At 40.0% G+C, this 20943-nt stretch overlaps 1 protein-coding gene and 1 pseudogene across 1 annotated transcript; one reads left to right on the plus strand and one right to left on the minus strand.

Moving 5' to 3' along the window:
* The first annotated feature begins 553 nt into the window (after positions 1 to 553).
* Positions 554 to 2004, plus strand: Ppia (peptidylprolyl isomerase A). The gene is made up of 4 exons (XM_015490283.2): positions 554 to 623; positions 720 to 808; positions 1016 to 1188; positions 1653 to 2004. Exons 2-4 carry the CDS (start codon positions 800 to 802, stop codon positions 1783 to 1785), a joined length of 315 nt encoding a protein of 104 aa, XP_015345769.2. The 5' UTR covers positions 554 to 623; positions 720 to 799; the 3' UTR covers positions 1786 to 2004.
* Positions 2005 to 9902: 7898 nt separating this feature from the next.
* LOC107146069 lies at positions 9903 to 11319 on the minus strand (annotated as a pseudogene).
* Between the last annotated feature and the right edge of the window lie 9624 nt (positions 11320 to 20943).

A 20943-nucleotide genomic window follows, 5' to 3' on the forward strand; every position in this document is an offset into this window, starting at 1 on the left:
ATAGTTCACAAAGATCTCTAGTCCTCATGTTTTTCATATTGAAAGCAGGTGTGCTAGAAACCAGAATTTATTTTTTACCCCATTAATAGGTAAGGGACCTGGAAACCATAAAATGACTGGAATCTGTAAAGCCATGTAAACAGGTTGGAGGTAATAGCATTTTCACTGCCAGTGACTGAAACATTTTGCTGTTTACTTCTGATGATGCAGTGGTGCTTGCTATTCCTAAGAATAGTGTTCTTAGGTTCCAGCATGAAGTTGGAGGTGATATACATTTGAGAAGCCAAATATCTGTTCAGAAGTAGGTGTGATATATTAAAAATTCTGAGTCACTTTTTAGGAGTCTCACTATTTCAGTCATTACTGGTTCTAGAATTTTGGCATGTCTTTGGGTCTCATGTTTCTCAGCTCAGTCCACAAGATCTTAAGGCTGACTAGAAGCAGCTCTTATTTGGGATTCAAAGTAATTCCTGAGGAAGCATTCTCTTCCAGTGAGAGAATGAATTTATGATTCAGAAGCCCCTAAAGACCTGGGTACTGTGCAACAAAATATGTAAGCATATGTTGTTAATTAATTCATTTTCTTTTGCAGTTGTTTGCAGACAAAGTTCCAAAAACAGCAGGTTGGTTCCATTTTCTTAAGTTTAACAGTGGTATTCTGAATATAATTTGTGTGTATGTGTGTGTAAACATGTATTTTTTTTTTTTTTTTTAAATAGAAAATTTTCGTGCTCTGAGTACTGGAGAGAAAGGATTTGGTTATAAGGGTTCCTGCTTTCACAGAATTATTCCAGGATTTATGTGCCAGGTATGACATAGTGGTTTTATTTAGATTGTTCCTTTAAATTGGAATTGAATGTTTTAGAGTGTATTTCATCTTATGGACTGTTAGCTATCATTTTGGCTCCACTTAACCCTTGTATTCAGTTTGAACTTGAGTTTTCAAGTTTGAACTTTGCAGATTAGGCATGTCTTTGGTTACTTTGCCAAAAATGGTTTCCTATCATGTTCACAGGGTGGTGACTTCACACGCCATAATGGCACTGGCGGCAAGTCCATCTACGGGGAGAAGTTTGATGATGAGAACTTCATCCTAAAGCATACAGGCCCTGGCATTTTGTCTATGGCAAATGCTGGGCCAAACACAAACGGTTCCCAGTTTTTCATCTGCACTGCCAAGACTGAGTGGTAAGAATGAAACACAACAAGTACAACAAAAAAACTAAATGAGTTTTTAACTCTGGGAATACTAGTTAACTTATTTAAACCTTTTCTTTATGTTTCCATCTCTAAGGTAGTGGAAGAAGGGCATGCATGGGTACAAGAGTTGGCCAATGTGATACTATAAGAAATTGGGCAGAGATGGAAGTGGGAAGTGCTAAGGAGTGATATTGGCCAAATTATATTGTGTGCATGTACGAATGTTACATCAGATCCCATCAATATGTGCAATTGTTAACATAAAAACGAAACTGGGTACTTAATACTTAAGCTCCACCAGAGTGTGCTGCTTTTGTAAAATTAGTATGTTGATAAGTTGGCCTTGTGTTTGTGTTTGCGCGCGCAGGGGCCTCTTTTCAGATTGCTTCAGAGTTGTTGGTTATTGGTTACATAAATGGTCACTGGTATTAATAGTTGTTGTTTGTTTCCAGGTTGGATGGCAAGCATGTGGTCTTTGGGAAGGTGAAAGAGGGCATGAACATTGTGGAAGCCATGGAACGCTTTGGGTCCAGGAATGGCAAGACCAGCAAGAAGATCACCATTTCCGACTGTGGACAACTCTAATACATTTGACTTGTGTTTATCTTAACCACCAAACCATTCCTTCTGTAGCTCACGAGAGCACCCCTCCATCCCATCTGCTCGCAATATCCCATAATCTTTGTGCTCTCGCTGCAGTTCTTTGGGTTCCATATTTTCCTTATTCCCCTCCCAAGTCTAGCTGGATTGCAGAGTTAAGTTTATGATTATGAATAAAAACTAAATGACATTTGTTTGTCCTTATTTGGGTTAAAGTGCTGGTGTAGGTTTTATTTTAAGCAGCAACAGGTTACTTTTTTTTTTTTTTTTTTTTTTAAATAGTGTGGTACTGGGTATTGAACCCAGGATCTCCCATGTTAGCAAGTGCCTTAACACTGATACATCCATAGCCCATATCCATAGGTTACTTAGATACTGAGCATATAAGAGATTATAACCAGGTTAGCCAGTGCTCCTGTAACAGCAGTGGGAAATTTCTACTTGGTACATTTAAAGCTTAACTTAAAACTGAGCATTTGCATTCATTGAGGGAATGTGTCAGGATTCAACCTCTAAAACAGTGATTCCTGGATTCATGTTCCTGGAACAGTAAAACTATTTCAGTTTGAATATAAAGTGATTGTCATCCTGGGGGTCAAATCAAGGATCTCATGCATGCTTAGGCAAGTGATCTTACAGAGCTATATATCTAGAGACCAAGCTAAGAATACCTCAACCTCTAGGGCATCAGTGTTCACCTAAACTGACCTCTTTAATTGGCCTTAGCATTTGTGTTTTGTCTAATGGTGGGGTTTTGCACTTGACAACTGAGGTGTTCCAGAAATTTTGAGCTTCCTGCCTGCTGGTTCTTAATTGTGTGCCATCCAAGTCCCCTGTGAATGTCAAAAACATTTTCTGTTAATTGGGCATGGTAGCAGAAGGATCCCAAATTTAAAGCCAGCCTCAGCAATAATAAGGGTTGAGATGTGGTAAAGTGCCCCTAGGATCAATATCCAGTACTAGCAAAAAGCTCAGGATTTAAGACAATGGGAAAGATATATAGCAAATAAGCATTTGAGAAGATGTTCCACACTCTAATGTCAGGAATATGCAAACTTAGTCCCTGTCTCCAAAAAGTTTGGGGATATGGCTTAATGCTTAAGTGCTCTGGGTTATTTGCAAGGGTTGGTGACAGTATGTGCTTTTGGCTCAGGCCTAGAAAATCCTTTGGTCATTGGAGAGGGGTCAAGTAAGTTCCCCTAGGAGGAAGAAGGGGACTTCAACTTCACCCCTTAGCAGGTTCTTAAACCACTGAAAATAGTTACATCAGCAGGTACAAAGACTTATTTAGGAAAGCAAGCAATAAGCAAGTTGCACAAAGAGTGTTGAAAGATAAAGAAAGGAAACTTTCAACTAGTGAACATGAGATGTGTTTGGAGTTGATGTCACCCTGGTGAGCTCAGTTTTTAATCATGAACCACTGATTGGGTCCTGGTGGTCTAGTTCTTTTAGGAGCTCCAAGTTGACATAATCTAGTCAGTAATGTTTGGAATGTGCATTTACATGTCTCAATATTTTCTACTTTGCTTTCTTTAGTCTAAAGAATGTATAAACTAGCAATGTATGTAGGTATATAGACTCAGAATTTAAAATTCATAGGCTATTGAAGAATTCAGACCTGGAGGAAAATAGGAGCAAAAGGGAAGGTGTTCATGGAACTTTTCTAGATTTAAGTCTTTCCTGTTAAGTCTCTTACCTATCATTTCTTCTACCCTGTCTTACTTTTGACAACCCAAATCTTTTTTTGTCTTGATATATAGATTAGTCCTCTGTGACTAAAACTAGTCGCTTAAGTGTTTATTGCACTCAGTAGCAGATATCAAGCATCATACTGGGTACTATAAAAAGGACCTTGAGCCAAAGTAGTCAGGTTCCTCCCTTGCAGATCTTTTAGGGGGAAGGCAGATCAGATGCCAAGTTAGCAATGTTACCAATGTTTGGTTAAGACTACCTGATCAGAAAATTCTCTAGTGGCAGCCCTAAGTAAAAGGGACACATGAAGGGAAGGAGAGGTAACCAAGTGAATCTGTTTCTCCATTGGAGGCGTTCATGGATGCCCATGGGAATTAATTTCCAAGCTGTGTGTGGGTTTGCCTCACCCATCCTTTGAAAACTGTGGCAATGTGTATAACCATGCCTCATAATACAGTGAATAAGAGACTCAGTTCCTTCTCTGAGGATCAAATGAATTGAGTGGCTTGCACATGGTGTGTGTGTGTGTGTGTGTGTGTGAACAGTTAGCATGTAAAATCTTCTCAGAGACAGTCTAGGTTGTTCACCAGTGGTCCCAGCACCTAGACCAGTGCTTGGTCCAGAGAGGCTCACAAGAAATGGTTCAGTAAACTATAATGAATATAGGTCCCCTGAAAAGTCCTGTTTTAAATATTTCAGAATTGGACCTAAAATTCTTGTCCTGTGAGTCATACAAAGTATATTGATTGTTGCTATGTAACAAGTTAGTCCAAAATTTTAGTGACTAGGCAACATCTCAATGTGTGTGGGTCAAGGAAGACCTAAGCTCACCTAGATCCTCGGCTTCGAGGTCTCTTGCAGGCTGCAGTCAAGGTTTCCCATAGTTGTCACAAGGCTCCAGTGGGAAAGGATCTGCTTCCTGGCACACTCTTGTGGATTTTGGCAACATTCAAGTCTTTGTGGGATGTTGATAGATTATGCTGAGATTCTTTTCACAAAAACTTCCCCAAAATGGCAGCTTGCTTTATAGAAATAAGCAAGCTGAAAGGCAGTGGAGCCCAGCAAGATGAAAGTTGTAATCTTATAACTTAATAGCTCTGTCTGAAATGACAGTTTATCTCTCTTGCTGTATTCTTGTGTTCTGTGAGAGGGTCCAGTCCATATTTAAGGGAAAAGATTATACAACCACTGTTGTTTAGTATATCTGTAAAGGGCTGTCGTCGTCGTCCTCCTCCTCCTTTTTCTTCTCCTTCTCATCCTCCCTCTTCTTTCTCTTCCTCCTCTTCTTCCCCTTCTCCTGCTTCCCCTCCTCCTCTTTCTCCTCTCCTCCTCCTCATCCCTTCATCTCTTCTTCCTCCCCCTTTACCACCCCACCCCTGCACCTCCTCCTTCTTTGGTACTGGGGACTGAACCCAGGGGCACTCTATTGCTGATTCGTATCTCCAGCCCTTTTTAATTTTTTTATTTTGAGAGAGGCTGGCCTAAAACTTTCAGTCCTCCTGCTTCAGTCTTCCCAAGCTGCTAGGATTGCAGTTGTGTGTCACCGTGACTGGTATCTGGGGCAATCTTTTTTTTTTTTTTTAATTTTTTAATATTTATTTTTTAGTTTTTGGAGGATACAACATCTTTGTTTGTATGTGGTGCTGAGGATTGAACCCGGGCCACACGCATGCCAGGCGAGCGTGCTACCGCTTGAGCCACATCCCCAACCTCAGGGGCAATCTTGAAAAGTTGCCTACCACATGTCTACAAAACTCTTTATAAAGGGGACAGGGTTGTGGCTCAGTGACAGAGCGCTTGCCTAGCATGTGTGAGGCACTGGGTTTGCTCCCCTGCACCACATAAGAATAAACATGAAATGAAGGTATTGTGTCCGTCTACAACTAAAAAAATATTTTTAAAAAACTCTATAAAAAGTTTAAAAACCAGAAATAAGAACCTTAGTGTGTCTAGTATTACTAGTACCCCAGAAGCATTCTTTGTGAGTCCTCAGTTATGTAACTTTCTTCCCTCACCAGAGGTAACTTATTCCGATTTTTGCATTCATCAATCCCTAGCACTTTTGCATGTTCTTAAGAACATATTGTTTAGTTTTAAAAAAGTGAGAAGCAAGCACAAACCTAAAAGAGGAAAAGGTAAATTTGCCTTCTATGATAAAGGCCATAGGAGAAGGTAAGATGGACAATTACCATGTGGCTTCAGGGTCCCTAAGAGCCTGAGAACATAGGAACCACTTCTAGGGAAATGGATCAAAGACTTTTCTTTTTCTATTGTACTAGGGATTGAACCCATGAGTGCTGTACAATTGAGCTAAATCCCCAGGTCTCTTTATTTTTATCTTGAGACAAGGTCTAAGTTTTCCAGGTTGGCCTTCCACTTACCATCCTCCTGCCTCAGACTCCTGAATTGCTGGGATTACAGGCATGTGATTTGTGAAAGGAAACTTTTCCTTATAGGGCCTAGGCATGAACCCTAAAAGGTTGTGTTCACCTAATGCCCTTATCACAACTCAGAAAGCTTGTAAAATCTACAGTCTGGTCCATATTAAGATTTTGCCCATTGTTCTAAGGATGTGTTTTAAAAGTCAACTTTATTAAAGTATAATTTACATATAATTAGAATGAATATATATTTATATATTATTTTGAGATATATATATATTTTTAAATTTATTTTTATTTTTTGGTGCTGGGGATTGAATCCAGGGCCTTGTTCATGTGAGGCAAACACTCTACCAATGAGCTATGTCCCCAGCCCTTAGAATATCTTTTATAATTGTAATTATAATTATAATTGTCCCTTCCCTTTCTACCACCCTCAGGATCCAACTGAGGCTCACACACTACATATGACTGTTATGCATCTTTAGTCTTTTAACCTAGAACAATCCTTTCACCTTTTAAAAAAAAGTATAATTCTATTTATTAAGGTTTTTTTTTAATAGTGCTAGAGGTCTTCACATATGCTAGACAAGCACCCTACCATTAAATATACCCCATTATGTTTATTAGCTTTTTAAAAGACAAGTTTATTGGGATAATTTATATAAGATAACATTCATCCATCCAAGAGTATAACTCATTACTTTTTAATTTACTGAGTTGTGTAACTATCATCATAATACATTTTTACAACATTCCATCACCCCAGTACGATCCCTTCCTATTCCTTCTTGCTGCCAATCTTGCTTCCATTCCAATCTCTGGTAACTATAATCTACCTTCTGTTTCCAGATAAGATTTTCCTTTGGGGGGCATTTCCTATAAATTGGACTATATACTACATGGTCTTTGCTTTTCCACTTTCTTTTTAAAGTAAAACTACCTTTTTAAAAAATTTTGAGACAGGCTCTTGCACAGTTGTGAGGTTGGTCTTGACCTTGCATCCTCCTGCCTCAGCCTCCCATCATTGGGATTATAGGCAGTGGTATCTACTTAAAGAGTCCAGGATTTTGACTTTGTATAATGTCTGTTATTCTATAAAACAGCTCCTGTATATTCTGTAAAATAAAAATTAGTCCTAGAAACTTTTTTAGAGGCACTTTACCACTGAGCTACATCCCTAACCCTGTTTATATTTTATTTTAAGACAGGGTCTCTCTCACTAAGTTGCTTAAGTGCTTTACTAAGACTGTAGGTCTAGAAACTTGACTGAACTCAAGTTCAATATTATTTATTATTATTATTATTATTATTTTGGTGGTGCTGGGGATTGAACCCAGGGCCTTGTGCATACAAGGCAAGCACTCTACCAACTGAGCTATAACCCTAGCTCTCAAATTTAACATTTTTAGCAGGAATATTACATAGGTGATGCTGCATATGATCAATCTTTCTTCACAATGGGTGGCACAAAATCTCAGACTGACTCAGCAATGAAGCTAAATTCAAACTTCCCAACCATAAAGGTATCTTTTACCCTTCCTGAGGAGTAGGCAACCTGAGGGGTGATGCTTTGTCCCCAGACCTTTTACCTGATAATGTCTTATTTTGGCATCAATTAATGATAGTTGACTGAATCAATTGATCTCCTTTGTATTTGCAACAGTCCCTCCCTCCTTCTATCGCTATGGACTCATGGATTCTTAATCAATGTGTCTGTTAGTCCATTTTTCATAAGCATAATGAAATACCTGAGACTGGGTAACCTTAAAAAAGACAAGAGGTTTATTTTGGCTCATGGTTCTGGTTCAAGGTCAAGGGGTCACATCTGATGATAGCCTTCTTGCTGGCAGAATCCTGAGGTAGTACAGGGCATCACGTGGCAATAGGGAGAATGTGGGTATATTTGTGTCTCTTTTGATCTTTCTCTTTTTATAAAGCCACCAAGATTCAACCAATGGAACTCCATCCTAATGAACTTACCCACTTATAATCACCTCCAAAGTTCTAAAAAACCATAGTCAGATTCCATTCTCTTAAAACCTCATAATGGGGATTAAATTTCAACACATGAACTCCTGTGGGACACTCAAACCATATCCCTACCATAGCAATGTGTTAAACAAGTACACTCATTCTTTTTTGCTGTTCAAATCATCCCAAATTTGGCCAGAACAAGCACCTCTAAGTGACCTCTGTTCTTTTTACATGATCCTGTTAAGTCTTTGAGTCTTTCCTTGACTTATTACTGCAATTTTAATTGGATTTCAGAAGAGAGAAAAGGTAGATGTATGAGCTCAATTTATCTGTGTACTCAAGATGTATACATTCTTCCTTATAGTTTTTAATTTATAATTTCCCGATTTGCATTCACTTTTTCAAAATGGAGATATTTGAAGTCAAGAAACCTCTCTTTTATATTTATGCTGTCTCACATACAATCCTGTTTCATTGATTCTCTTTTCCCAACCAGTCCCCATTCTCCAACTGGATTATTTTGAAGAAAATTCCTAATATATCATCATATCCATAAATATTTTGCTAGATGGTTTGTCTTGAAAAGATATGAACTCAGGTTGGGGTGTGCCTCAGTGGTAGAGTACTTGCCTAGCATGCACAAGGCCCTGAGTTCAATCCCCATTAACACACACACACACACACACACACACAGAATAATAAAAATATGAATTCTTATTTTAACAAACACAATACCACTATTATCTGAAAAATAACAATTCCTTAAATATCATTAAATTTCAAATTGTTCATTTTTTCTTGTTTTATAAATGCTTTTTGCCTGCAGTTGGCTTATTTGTTAAGATCCAAATAAAAATTCATATACTGCTGGGCAGTGCACACCTTTGATCTCAGTGACTAGGGGGCCTGAGGCAAAAATTCTCAGAACTTTAGTGAGACCCTAAACAACTTTGCAAGATCCCCATGTTCAAAAAAATAAAAAGGGCCAGGTGCAATGGCACACATCTGTAATCCCAGCAACTCAGGAAGCTGAGGCAGGAGGACTGCAAGTTCAAATGCAGCCTTAGCAACTTAGCAGGCCCTACATAACTTAGTGAGACCGTGACTCAAAAAAAGAACTGTGGATGTACTCGGTGGTTAAGTGCCCCTGGGTTCAAGCCCCAGTGCCAATAAACAAACAAATAAAATTCCTATACCTACAGAACTCTGAGCTGAGGAGTGACAGCATTTCCTTACATCTTGAAAGGACCCCTTTGTAGCAATGTATTGAGATAGTGGCAGAATGGAGACCACTATGTCACTTACAGTGAGGGATGGAGCTTGGGCCAGGGTAGTAACACTCGTGGTGAAAATTAAGTACAGGGGGCTGAAGATATAGCTCAGCGGTAGAGCACTTGCCCTAAATGCCCAGGCCCTACTTTTGATCCCCAGCATGGGTTGGGGTTGGGGGAGAAAACAAGAAGAACCCATTTGCTTTAAAGGCAAGTTGCTTTAAATACAAGAGGAAAAGAGATAGGTCATTTAATTAATTTATTTATTTGTACCGGAGATTCAATTCAGAGACACTTACCACAGAGTCAATCCCCAGCCCCCTTTAAAGAAATCCTATATTTTTAGTTGTAGATGGACACAATACCTTTATTTTATTTATTTTTATGTGATGCTGATGTGATGCTGAAGATGGAACCCAGTATCTCACACGTGCGAGGTGGGCGCTCTACCACTGAGCTACAAGCCCAGCCCCATCAGCCCTTTTTATATTTATCTAGAGACAGGGTTTCGCTAAGTTGCTCAGGAACTCACTGGCTGAGGCTGGCTTTGAACTCTGGATCCTCCTACTTCAGCCTCCTGAGTGTCTAGGATTATAGGCATACACCACCACTCCCGGTTATCTTTTTATTATTTTTTTTTAACTTTGGAGATTCATTTATTCACAAATAATCTGTGTAGTTCCACTGATAAATCTGTGGGGTTTTTTTTTTTTTTTTTTGAGTCAGGTATTGGGGATTGAACCCAGTGATACTTAACCACTGAGCCACATCCTTAGCCCTTTTTTATATTTTATTTAGACAGGGTCTCATTGAGTTGCTTAGGACCTGGCTTTCAACTCAGGATCCTCCTGCCTCCGTCTCCTAAACCACTAGGATTACAGGTGTGTGCCACTGTGCCGAACTTCACGGATAAATCTTTGAATGTGGTTAGACACAGTCTCACAACATAGATGCCTTAACACTTAAGGATTCAGAGCAGATTTAACAAAAAGTAAGAATTAAGGTAAGAATAAAGAATGGAAGAATGAGAAAGGGAGGACATGGAGGGAAGAAAAATGTGATGAGGGAGGAGGAGGGGTTGCAGTTCGCTAGCAGAGTACCTGGAAGAATTGATGGGGACAGCTTGGCAAAGCTACACTGGGAGCACTCCCCCTGCTGCTGGTCTGCCCAAAGAAGCGAGTCCCTTCTGCTGCTGACACTCTTCTTTATAGTCCTTCTGATATCAGCATTGTTTCCTTGCTCGTATCCTTAAGAGGTGTTCAATTTCCAGTATTTTCCAAGATCTATCTCAGGAGAAGTTGATTTCTTCATAGGAGACGTAGTTTCCAAAATTGTTCACTGTCAACCTCTGAGAGATGTAAATGGAATCGAACTTTAGGGAACCAAAGTAGAAGTTCTCAAACAACTTTAAAATGTTTCAGCCATCATATGATTCTCTTTCCTTAAACATAGATTTGCCATCCACTGTGTAGAGATTCTACCTACCTTCGGCACCAGGATCTTTCCTAAATGATGTATTCCTGGCTGTAGCAGGCAGTTTTACACGATTCCACTCTTTCACTATTAGTCCAGATGACTGAGTGTTCCAGCTCTTGATCAATTAATTTCTGCTGCTTATTGGAGTCATTTTTCATGTTGGCATAAAGAATATTCACTCTGGGGCTGGGGATGTGGCTCAAGCGGTAGCGCGCTCGCCTGGCATGCGTGCGGCCTGGGTTCGATCCTCAGCACCACATACAAACAAAGATGTTGTGTCCGCCAAAAACTAAAAAATAAATAAATATTATCTCTCTTTCTCTCTCAAAAAAAAAAAAAAAAAAGAATATTCACTCTACCAGGATTGTCATTCATGTATTCTATCTCTGTCATCTCTACTTCCAAGGATTATCCCCCAGAAATGTCATTAATGAACTTCTTTTAATAGCACTGTAGCATCTCACACGTCTGCTGGATCTTTCGCTCACTCAAAATTACCAACACCCCAATAGTTAGGCAAAGTTTTTTGGGTTTCTTGAAAATGGTGCTATCAAACCAATGATCCTGGAGTCCTAGCTACTCATCAAGTTGAGGCAGGAAAATTGTGAGTTTGAGGTCAGCAGTTCAGAGATTCAGTCCATGGTCAGCCAAATCCATCCCTGTGGGCCTGAGGTGGAGTATCATAGCAGAAGGGAAAGGCAGAGGAAAGCTGCTCACCTCATGGTAACCAAGAAGCAGAGCATGACAGTTATCTTAAAGACTTTGAATTCTTTGAAATATTATCTAGTTCTAGTCCCAAGTTTTTTTTTTTTAGTTGTACATGGACACAATATCTTTATTTATTTATTTTTATGTGGTACTGAGGATTGAACCCAGTGCCTTATGCATTTGAGGCATGTGCTCTACCACTGAGCTACAACCCCAGCCCTCGAGTCTCAGGTTTTTCTTGTTTTGTCCAAATCAAGGCTTCTGAATGAATGAAAGTAGAGATACTGTAAATATTCATAGAGGACTCTTAAATAAGTTACAGTTATTACTACTTTATAGTAGCTTTTTAGATAGGATAACCCCCTTTGTAACAATGTTACTTTACTGTCCTGAATGTATTTTTTTTTTTTTTTTTTGCAGGGCTGGGAATCAAACTTCTGGCCTTGCACATGCCAGGCAAGTGCTCTACCTCTCAGCCACAAGGCCAGTCCTACATATATCATTTTTAAAGATTAGTAATATCCGACTGAACAATAACAAAGAAAGGAAAAGGAAATTCCTGATAATGAAATAACATGAGTTTCACTGAGTATAATGCTCAGGGTCTTATGACTACTCAGTAGCGCACCATGTGGAGTTGGATGCAGCTTTGTCTACAAACAAGAACAGGGGTGCCATTTGAGTGTGATCAATGTCTTGGGTAATACTGTGACATTTGGAAATGATGAACAATTTCTGTATAGATCCAAACTACAAAATTAATGCTTATCTCTGATTAGCCAGCAGTTGCAGGCCTGAAAAATGCTGGGGATGTTAAAATTTTCAGCAACCCAAACTAAAACTAAATCCCTTTGTCTTATGTGGAAAATGCAGTTCTAGACTTAGATAATGACAAATGAGTTTTCCATGCACATAAATGTCTTCCTGAACATTCAGAAGTCATGTGGGCTGTGCTGTTAAAAGTACTTTACAACCTGGGTGCAGTGGTGCACGACTGTAATCCCAGCTACTTGGGAGGCTGAGGCAGGAGGATCGCAAGTTTGAGACCAGCCTTAGCAATTTAGGGAGGCCTTAAGCAACATAGAGATATCCTGTCTCAAAGTAAAAAAATAAAATTCACTAGGGATGTGGTTCAGTGGTAAAGTGCCTCTGGGATCAATCCCAAGTATCCCTTCCCACCCAAAAAAGAAGTGCATTTCAAGATGTTAGCATCACTATCAGAAGTCCACAAATTTCCAGAGTGCCTCCTGGAGTTTTGCCACCCTTCTAAAAACCACAGGCATAAAGAGTAGGATGTAGTTATTAAAAGAACAATGTAGTACATCTCAAAATTAGACTTTGTGAAGAGTAAAATCAAGGGTTATCTTTATGCTAGTACAAGCCTAGAATATCCCTGGGAGAAGAAATGTTTCATAGTGAATGACTCCAGATATAATCTCGCTGTGGACAGCGAGGACTAATTTTTACCTGTATTACATACATATGAAAAAGTTTAAAAATACATATAAAAAATGAATCAATAGTATTGAGCTCACTTCAGAATACTTACTGTAAACAAAGATATTGCTGAAAACTTAGACTTTTCCATTCATCGATACAGTCATTAGTTATTAGGCAGTATTCTAAAACAGTGTTAGAAATCATTTCTTTTTCAGTATTGGGGATTGAACCCAGAGGGGCTTAACCACTTAAAAACCCCAGCCTTTTTCATTTTTTGAGACAGGGTCTAACTAAATTGCCCAAGCTGGCTTTGATCTTGCAATCCTCTTGCTCCAGCCTCCTGAGCTACTGGGATTGAAGGTGTGTACCACAAGGCCCAGCTAGAATTTTTTTTTTAAAGATTTGTCCTATCTCTCTATCTAGATATTTTAGTTGTAGATGAACACAATATCTTTATTTTATTTATTTACTTTTATTTGGTGCTGAGAATCGAACCCAGGGCCTCGCACATACTAGGCAAGCCCTGAGCCACAACCTCAGCCCTAGAAATTCTTCTTAGTGTTTTATTTTATTTTTTAAAAATATTTTTAGTCATTGATAGACCTTTATTTTATTTATTTATTTTTATGCCGTGCTGAGAATAGAACCCAGTGCCTCACACATGCTAGGCAAGTGCTCTACCACTGAGCAACAACCAGCCCTTATTGAGTGTTTTAAATAATTTATATTTGTTATTTGCTCATTTGGTTATTCATATCCAATAGCCTTTTCATCAGAGGTTAAACCGTTAATCTTTTGTTTATAGAGGGAAATCAAGGGACATCCTCTTCTGGTAATCAGGCTGGACTGTAGCAAATTAAAAAGTACTGGTTAAAAAAGACTGGATACAGCCAGGCACAGTGGTACATACCTGTAATCCCAGCTATTCTAGAGATTGAAGCAGGAGGATCATAAGTTGGAGGCCAGTCTTGACAGGTTAGCAAGACTCTGTCTCAAAACAAACAAGCCACAGGTGTGGTGATGCATACCTATGAACCCAGTGACTCCAGAGGCTGAGGCAGGAGAATCACAAGTTCAAGACCAGCCTCAGCAACTGAGGGAGGCCCTAAGCAACTTAGCAAGAACGTGTTTCAAAATAAAAAATAAAAAAAGGGGCTTGGGATGTGGCTTAGCAGTTAAGTATGCCTGGGTTCAATCCCTGGTACCTGGAATCAAAAACATAAATAAATAAAATAAAAAGGACTGGGTATGCAACTCAGTGGTAGAGCATCCTGGGTTCAATTCCCAGTACAAAAAAAAAAAAAGCAATTTATGTTAATCTACTTTTTCCAGACATGCTTTTGATGGAAATAACTGTTTTCACATTTATTTCATAATATGTTTACATCACTATTAACTGAATTATGTGTTTAAAATAGGTATTAAACAAAGGTAGAGATGGATCTCCTAAAAATTGAAGGGAGATCACTAGAGGAAAGGGACCAAGGGGTGGGAATCTGGAAAGAGGATGGAAATGCTGGGGAGTGAAATTGGCCAAATTATATTGTTCTTTTTTGGTTGGGGGGGGCAGGGTACCAGGAATTGAACTCAGGGCACTCAACCACTGAGCCACATCCCCAGTCCTATTTTGTATTTTATTTAGAGACACGGTCTCACTGAATTGCTTAGTGCCTCACCATTGCTGAGGCTGGCTTTGAACTCGAGATCCTCCTGTTTCAGCCTCCCAAGCTGCTGGGATTACAGGTGTGCACCCCTGGACCTGGCCCGAATTAAATTGTTATATTGTGTGCATGTATAAAATGTAACAATAAATCTCATCGATATATATAACTATCATGCACCAATAAAAATGTGGAGAAAAAAGAAAAAATAGGCATAATGAGCAGATCTGGGAAGAAATATAACTGATTCTCAGTAAATGAAGAACTAGGCAATAGTTTTTGACTGTTATCCCAAGAGAGAAATATATTTTACATTGGCTGGGTGCAGTAGTGTGTTATTGTAATCTCTAGAGACTGGAGGCTTAGGCAAGAAGATTGCAAGTTCAAGACCAACCTGGGTAACTTAGTGAGACCCTGTCTCAAAATAAAAAATGAAAAGGGCTAGAGATGCAGTGGTAGAGCACCCCTGGGTTCTATCCCTAGTATTGCGAATAAAATAAACACATTTTTTACATCATTATCTGGTATACATAATACACTTAGATCATATAACTCTTACCAAATACACTATACCATGATATTTCAAAATTTGAGACAAAGTCTCATTATATTGCTGAGGGTCTTGCTGAGGCTGGTCTTGAACCTGCAATCGTCCTGCGTCAGCCCCCTGACACTCTTGTATTATAGGGATGTGTCACAGTGCCTGCCAGGAGAGTGATTTATTCAGTCTCTATTTCCCCATCTGTAAAAGGACTATAATGATAGTACCCACCTCTTCTGGTACTGCCTGTTCTCAGTAACTGTGTCTGTATAGCACCACATAAAAATGGAATGAGGATATTGTGTCCACCTACAATTAAAACGTAAGTATTAAAAAATAAAGTACACTTGGATATTTAAAAATCTATTTTCTCTCTTATACCGGGAAGTGTTTTCTTTTCCTTTTTTAAAAAATTATTTTTAGTTATTGATGGACCTTTATTTTATTTATATCAGAATCGAACCCAGTGCCTCGCACATGCTAGGCAAGCACTCCACCACTGAGCCAACAATCCCAGCCCTTCTTTTCCTTTTTTAAGGTCTTTATTGTAGGTATAAAGATACCTAAGTTTTCTTCTTTTCCTTATCCAAAATTGTTCTTGTCCAATCTTTTCGTCACCGCAGCAAAAAAGCTGACTAAAACAGAGGACCTGATTGCCCTGAGTACTAGTCAATTTTTCCTTTCTTGTGGTGCTGGGGATGGAATTCGGAGTCGAAGGCATGCTAGGCAAGGACTCTATCACTGACTACATCCCACCCTAAATTTTACTACCTTTACCCTTTTTTTTTTTTTTTTTGAGATGGGTCTTGCTGTGTTTTTCAGGCTGATTTTGAACTCCTGGCCTCAAGCAATTCTCCTGCCTTAGCACTCCTACCTCCCAGTAGCTGAGACTTATGTGTGCACCACCCACCCCTGTCTAGACTGTCCTAATGGGGGAAAAAATAAATTGCTTCCTCTTTTGTGCTCCCATAGCACTTTTTACAAGATCTGCTATTAAAGCATCTAACTCATTATTTCATAGTTACTTGTTTACATAAGGCCAGTGATGCCAGAAACTTTACTTTTATCTTTATGTATTCCCAGTACCTACCAGAGTACCTGGCACTTCGTAGACCTCCATGCATTTTTTACAGAAGAAAAGAAAGAAGGAAGGGAAAGAGAGGAGGGAGGGAGTAGGGAATTGGTGAGAAAGCTGTAGGTAGGAGGTGAACAAAATGCTAGGAAGAGGTGATGTGTTGTGAAGTAGGGAAGACCAATCAAGAATGTCATTCTTTCTCCCACAACTGGGCTGACAGGATACTATGCAAATTCCTGCTCTGACCTGCGAGGCACTCCATTGCATAATGTCTCCTCTAAGGAGACGTTAGATGGTGTTTTTTGGGCTTTGAGATTTCCCCACTGGGTCTTTCAAGTCCACACTGGCCAGTGGAGCAGAACAGTGGTAGAGGCATGTGTGATGTTAGGGACACTCAGGTCCAGACTCTCAGCTGCATCTAGGTTCCCACCTATTAGGTACTTAAAAAGCTGGAGAGATCTCAAAATAACATAGAGGGGTTGAGGAACCATACCAGCACTTTGTATGCTATAGAAAATAAGGCATTTTTTTTCCTCTTGAGGTCAGCCATGTCCTCAGCCTGATTGGTCTTTCTGGGATGTGTCGTGGGGATGGAGCCAGAACACCAGGGCTCTTTTTTTTTAGTTGTCAATGGATCTTTTTAATCTTATTTACTTATATGCGGTGCTGAGGATCAAACCCAGGGCCTCACACATGCTAGGCAAGCGCTCTACCACTGAGCCACAATTCCTGCCCACCAGGGCTCTTTTTGAATCCAATCTCCCTATTCTCCTGGACTCTGCAGCAGATTCCCTCATGTCAGTTCCATCTCTAAGACAAGTCCACCTCACCCTGCCACTAGTCCTAACCTCCTTCAGGGATTTAAAGATTCAGGCCACGGGAGATGAAGAGCCTATTCTCCCTGTGCATTAGCTCCACATGATCATCTCCAGGTTGGAGCTTATGGCAGGCTATTGATTTTTTTTTTTTTTTTTGCAAGGCTGGTACTGGAACTCCAGTCAGGGTAATCAGGGTCCTCTGTTTCAGTCAGCTTTTTTTTTTTTTTTCCCTGCTGTGACCAAAAGACCCAACAAGAACAATTTTGAATGAGGAAAAGTTTATTTGGTGTTAATGGTTTTCAGAGGTTTCAATCCATAGACAGCCAACTCCATTGCTCTGGGTTTGAGGTGAGGCAGAACATCATGGTAAAGGGTGGGGAGGAGGAAAGCAGCTCAGGACAAGGCAACAAAGAGGCAGAGACAGTGTTCTGCTCACCAGGGACAAAAATATATACCCTAAAGGCATGATCCCTGTGACCCACCGCCTTCAGCCACACCCTACCTACCTATAGTTACCATCCAGTTAATTCATTTAAGTGGATTAATGTACTCATTTGGTTAAGATTTCATAACCCAATCATTTTGCCTCTAAACTTTCTTGTCTTACACATGAGCTTTGGAGGGGGCACTTCATAACTCCCTCTATGTGGGGTATTTCCAGGTTGGGGCTCAGGGTGCTCCCAATGGGACAGGAAGGCAGCCAAAGGTAGAGTCACTGGGGGCTTCTGTTCTGACCACAGGGGTATGAAGGAGGTATTGGTATTGAAGAGACTGGGGGGGGGCATGCAGATCCAGGGCTTACTCTATCTTTTTGTGGTACTATGGATGGAACCCAGGGACTCTACCACTGGATTACATCCCCAACCCCCACCTCTTTTTGAGACAAGGTCTTACACTAAGTCGCCAGGGCTGAATTTGTAATCTTCCTGTCCCAACCGCCCAAGTAGCTGGGATTACTGGTGTGCACCACCATGCCTGGTCAGGACCTTTTCTTTCTTTTTTTTTTTTAAAAATATTTATTTTTTAGTTGTAGTTGGACACAATACCTTTACTTCATTTATTTATTCTTATGTGGTGCTGAGAATCGAACCCAGGGCCTTGCACAGGCTAGGCGAATGCTTTTACCGCTGAGCCACAACCCCAGCCCTGGTCAGGACCTTTTCATGTGGCCAGATGAGGTGTCACCTCAGAACTGGCCTGCCTGAGGCGTCATTGGTGTTGATTATTAACATGGAAGGATGAAAAAGGACACTAAGAATCAGTCCTAATTGTGTAAGAGCCATACTATCTGCACTCATTGCATAAACAGTTTCCCCTTGTTCCTAATTACTTCACCTGAATATCATTAACCACAGTGGTTATACTGCACTTGTCACATGATTAACTCCTGTCTACTGTGCCTGTGGACTTCAAGTCCTTCACCTCATGTTCAAGTTCACAACTTCTTTTTTTTTTTTTTTCAGTTTTGGGCCATGCACACACCAAGTAAGCAGCATTCTAAATCTGAGTTACACCCCAGCCCAAGTTCACAGCTTTTAAAAAGGAAGGGATTCTATTAACTGGGTGAGATGGTGCTTACCTATAATTGTAGCAGCTTGGGAGGCCGAGGGAAGAGGATTGAAAATCTGAGGCCAGCCTGGGCGATAGTAAGACCCTGTCTCAAAATAAAATACAAAGAGCTGCGGGGCTAGGGTTGTGGCTCAGAGACAGAGTGCTTGCCTCACACATGTGAGGCAGTGGGTTCGATTTTCAGCACCACATAAAAAGAAATAAACACATCAAGGTATTAAAAAAAGAAAGAGATAATACATTAAAAAGTGTGTGTGTGTGTGGGGGGGTGCTGGGCATATAGTTCAGTGGTAAAGTACCCCTCTGTTCAATTCCCAGTATGGAGGAAAAAAAAGGGGGGAGGGAAAGGATGCTGCTTCCTTCTGTGGAGCATTAGCAGGTCATCTCAAATTGTTAGAATTCAAGTTGCTAGAAAGGTCACCTCCAATTGTTCTCCCACAACTTGAGGTCATACCAATGTGACATTTGATTGAGTTAAGATGTATCAGAAAACCCCAACAATAGAAAAACCCACAGTTGGGAGCAGTGGAAAGATATGCGGGACCTTGATGCTTCACTGGCTCTAGGCTCTGGTGGAGTGGTTCCCCAAGACAGCTTATCCCAGGTGACCCTTCCCCAAAAGATTACTCTAGACAGAACAGATCCACTGAGATTAAAAGACTTTTAAGGAAAGTGTTTAGTCATTTTTTTTTATCATATGACAAATACCCAAGATAATCAGGTTATAAGGAGAAAGGGCTTATTTTGGCTCACAGTTTTGGAGGTTTAAATTCCATGAACAGTTGATCCTGTTGCTTTGGGCCTGTGGCAGCACATCACAGCCAGGAAGTGGCAGAGAGAAAGAGGTCTCCCAATCCCCTCTGAGGGCATGCTTCCTGCGACCTAAGGATCTCCCACTAGGCCCCAGCACCTAAAGGTTCCATCAAGTCCCTGTAGCACCAAGCTGGGGACCAAACATTTAAAACATGGGCCTTTGGGGGACATTTAATATCTCAAACTATAGCAGGAAGGACCTGATATTTAATTTTTTTCCCACAAGAACTTATCCACCAAATTTTTTCAAGTAAGTAGGAGTGGAGGCCAACCTCTATTATATCCAAATTTTACAATCTGCTCCAAGGAATTAAGGTAGTACTCCTATCTTAACAGCATATTTTAATATCTTGTGTCAATATTTTATCACAAATTAAAGTCTCTTGGAAACGGAATTTGGACAGCAGAACCATTTATGCTGAGAAGAAATCATCTGGTAACTATTTCAATAAGAGAGCAAAGGCAAAAGCTTCTGTGTGTCTCTTTTCAGGGGTTCACAACCAATAGTCTAGTTAGGACAACTGATGTTCTTATTCAAAGTGTAGAATCCCAGGTCCCAACCTAGAACTCCCGCTTAGCAGGCATATGTCTGCCTTGGGGAGGGAGTTCAGACAGGCTGTAGTAAACGTTGGAGTTTGAGGAGGTGACTGTGGCTCAAACTCATCCCATTGCTGCATCCATGGATGCAAATGCAAGGCTCTGGACCACTGTTCCTTACTTGTCTCTGCTTTTCTCCTGTGCTTGCCTGTTAGCAGATGTTCATCGTCTGTTCTAGAACCTTGTTTCTCCAAGTGTGGTCCTAGAGCTGGCAAGGGCTCTCCAAGAGGCTTGTTATATTACATAAAATTATAGGAGGTCAATGTTTTTGGACTGAGCTCTTGAACTAGGGCCCAACAGACCAGACCAAAATGGAGTCATTTGTGCTAATTGCCACACAAACTGAACTTTCAAGGAAGTTGGAAAATTCCCAAACAGAACAAATTTTCCTAAAAAACATGAGATGCTCAGCAATCAATCAAAAAGAGCTCCTTGCCTGAGCCAGTATTATAAGGAAGTTTTCTTTACATTAACCTTTACAAGGAAAGTAACATGGAGTTAATCAATCCACTTATTTTAAAATAATTTTTTTTAGTTGTAGTTGGACACGATACCTTTTTTTTTTCCATTTATTTTTATTCGGTGCCAAGGATCAAACCCAGGGCCTTACCTGTGCTAAGGCAAGCACTCTACCAATGAGCTACAATCCCAGCCCAATCACCTTTTTTTTTTTTTATTCCATTTCCTTGGTCCTTATTTAGTTACTATATCAAAATCAATTGTTCTGCCACACCGAGCAGAGCACAGAGCACTTTTTTTCTATTTTTTAGAATAAGATAATGCCCAGTTAATGAATCAGTTATAAAATCCAGTTAAATATTTATCATAATAATTTTTATTTTTATTTTTTGTGGTGCAGGGAATTAAACTCAGGGCATTGGAATGCTAAGCATGGATTCTATCATTGAGCTACACCTTCAGTCCAGAAATTTTATTTTTAATGGGTCACCCCCACATGCATGGAGTCAGAAGTTATGGAATACCAACCCCCAAAATGGGTTCTTTCTCTCACCACAGCCTGGGGAGGTAATCCTAGATTTGCCTCTCAGTTCAGTTAAGTAGTTCTTCCCCAACTACTTAACCTGAGGATTTATTTTCAATGACTATATCTTTCATTTCTGAAA

This window comes from Marmota marmota, unplaced genomic scaffold (assembly GCF_001458135.2).
Source record: "Marmota marmota marmota unplaced genomic scaffold, marMar, whole genome shotgun sequence".
NCBI lineage: Eukaryota > Metazoa > Chordata > Mammalia > Rodentia > Sciuridae > Marmota > Marmota marmota.

What these genes read in the sequence shown, in the direction of transcription:
- Ppia (XM_015490283.2), top strand. An exon ending in TGCACTGCCAAGACTGAGTG is followed by an intron (nt 1,189 to 1,652) that starts GTAAGAATGAAA and finishes GTTTGTTTCCAG; the next exon opens with GTTGGATGGCAAGCATGTGG.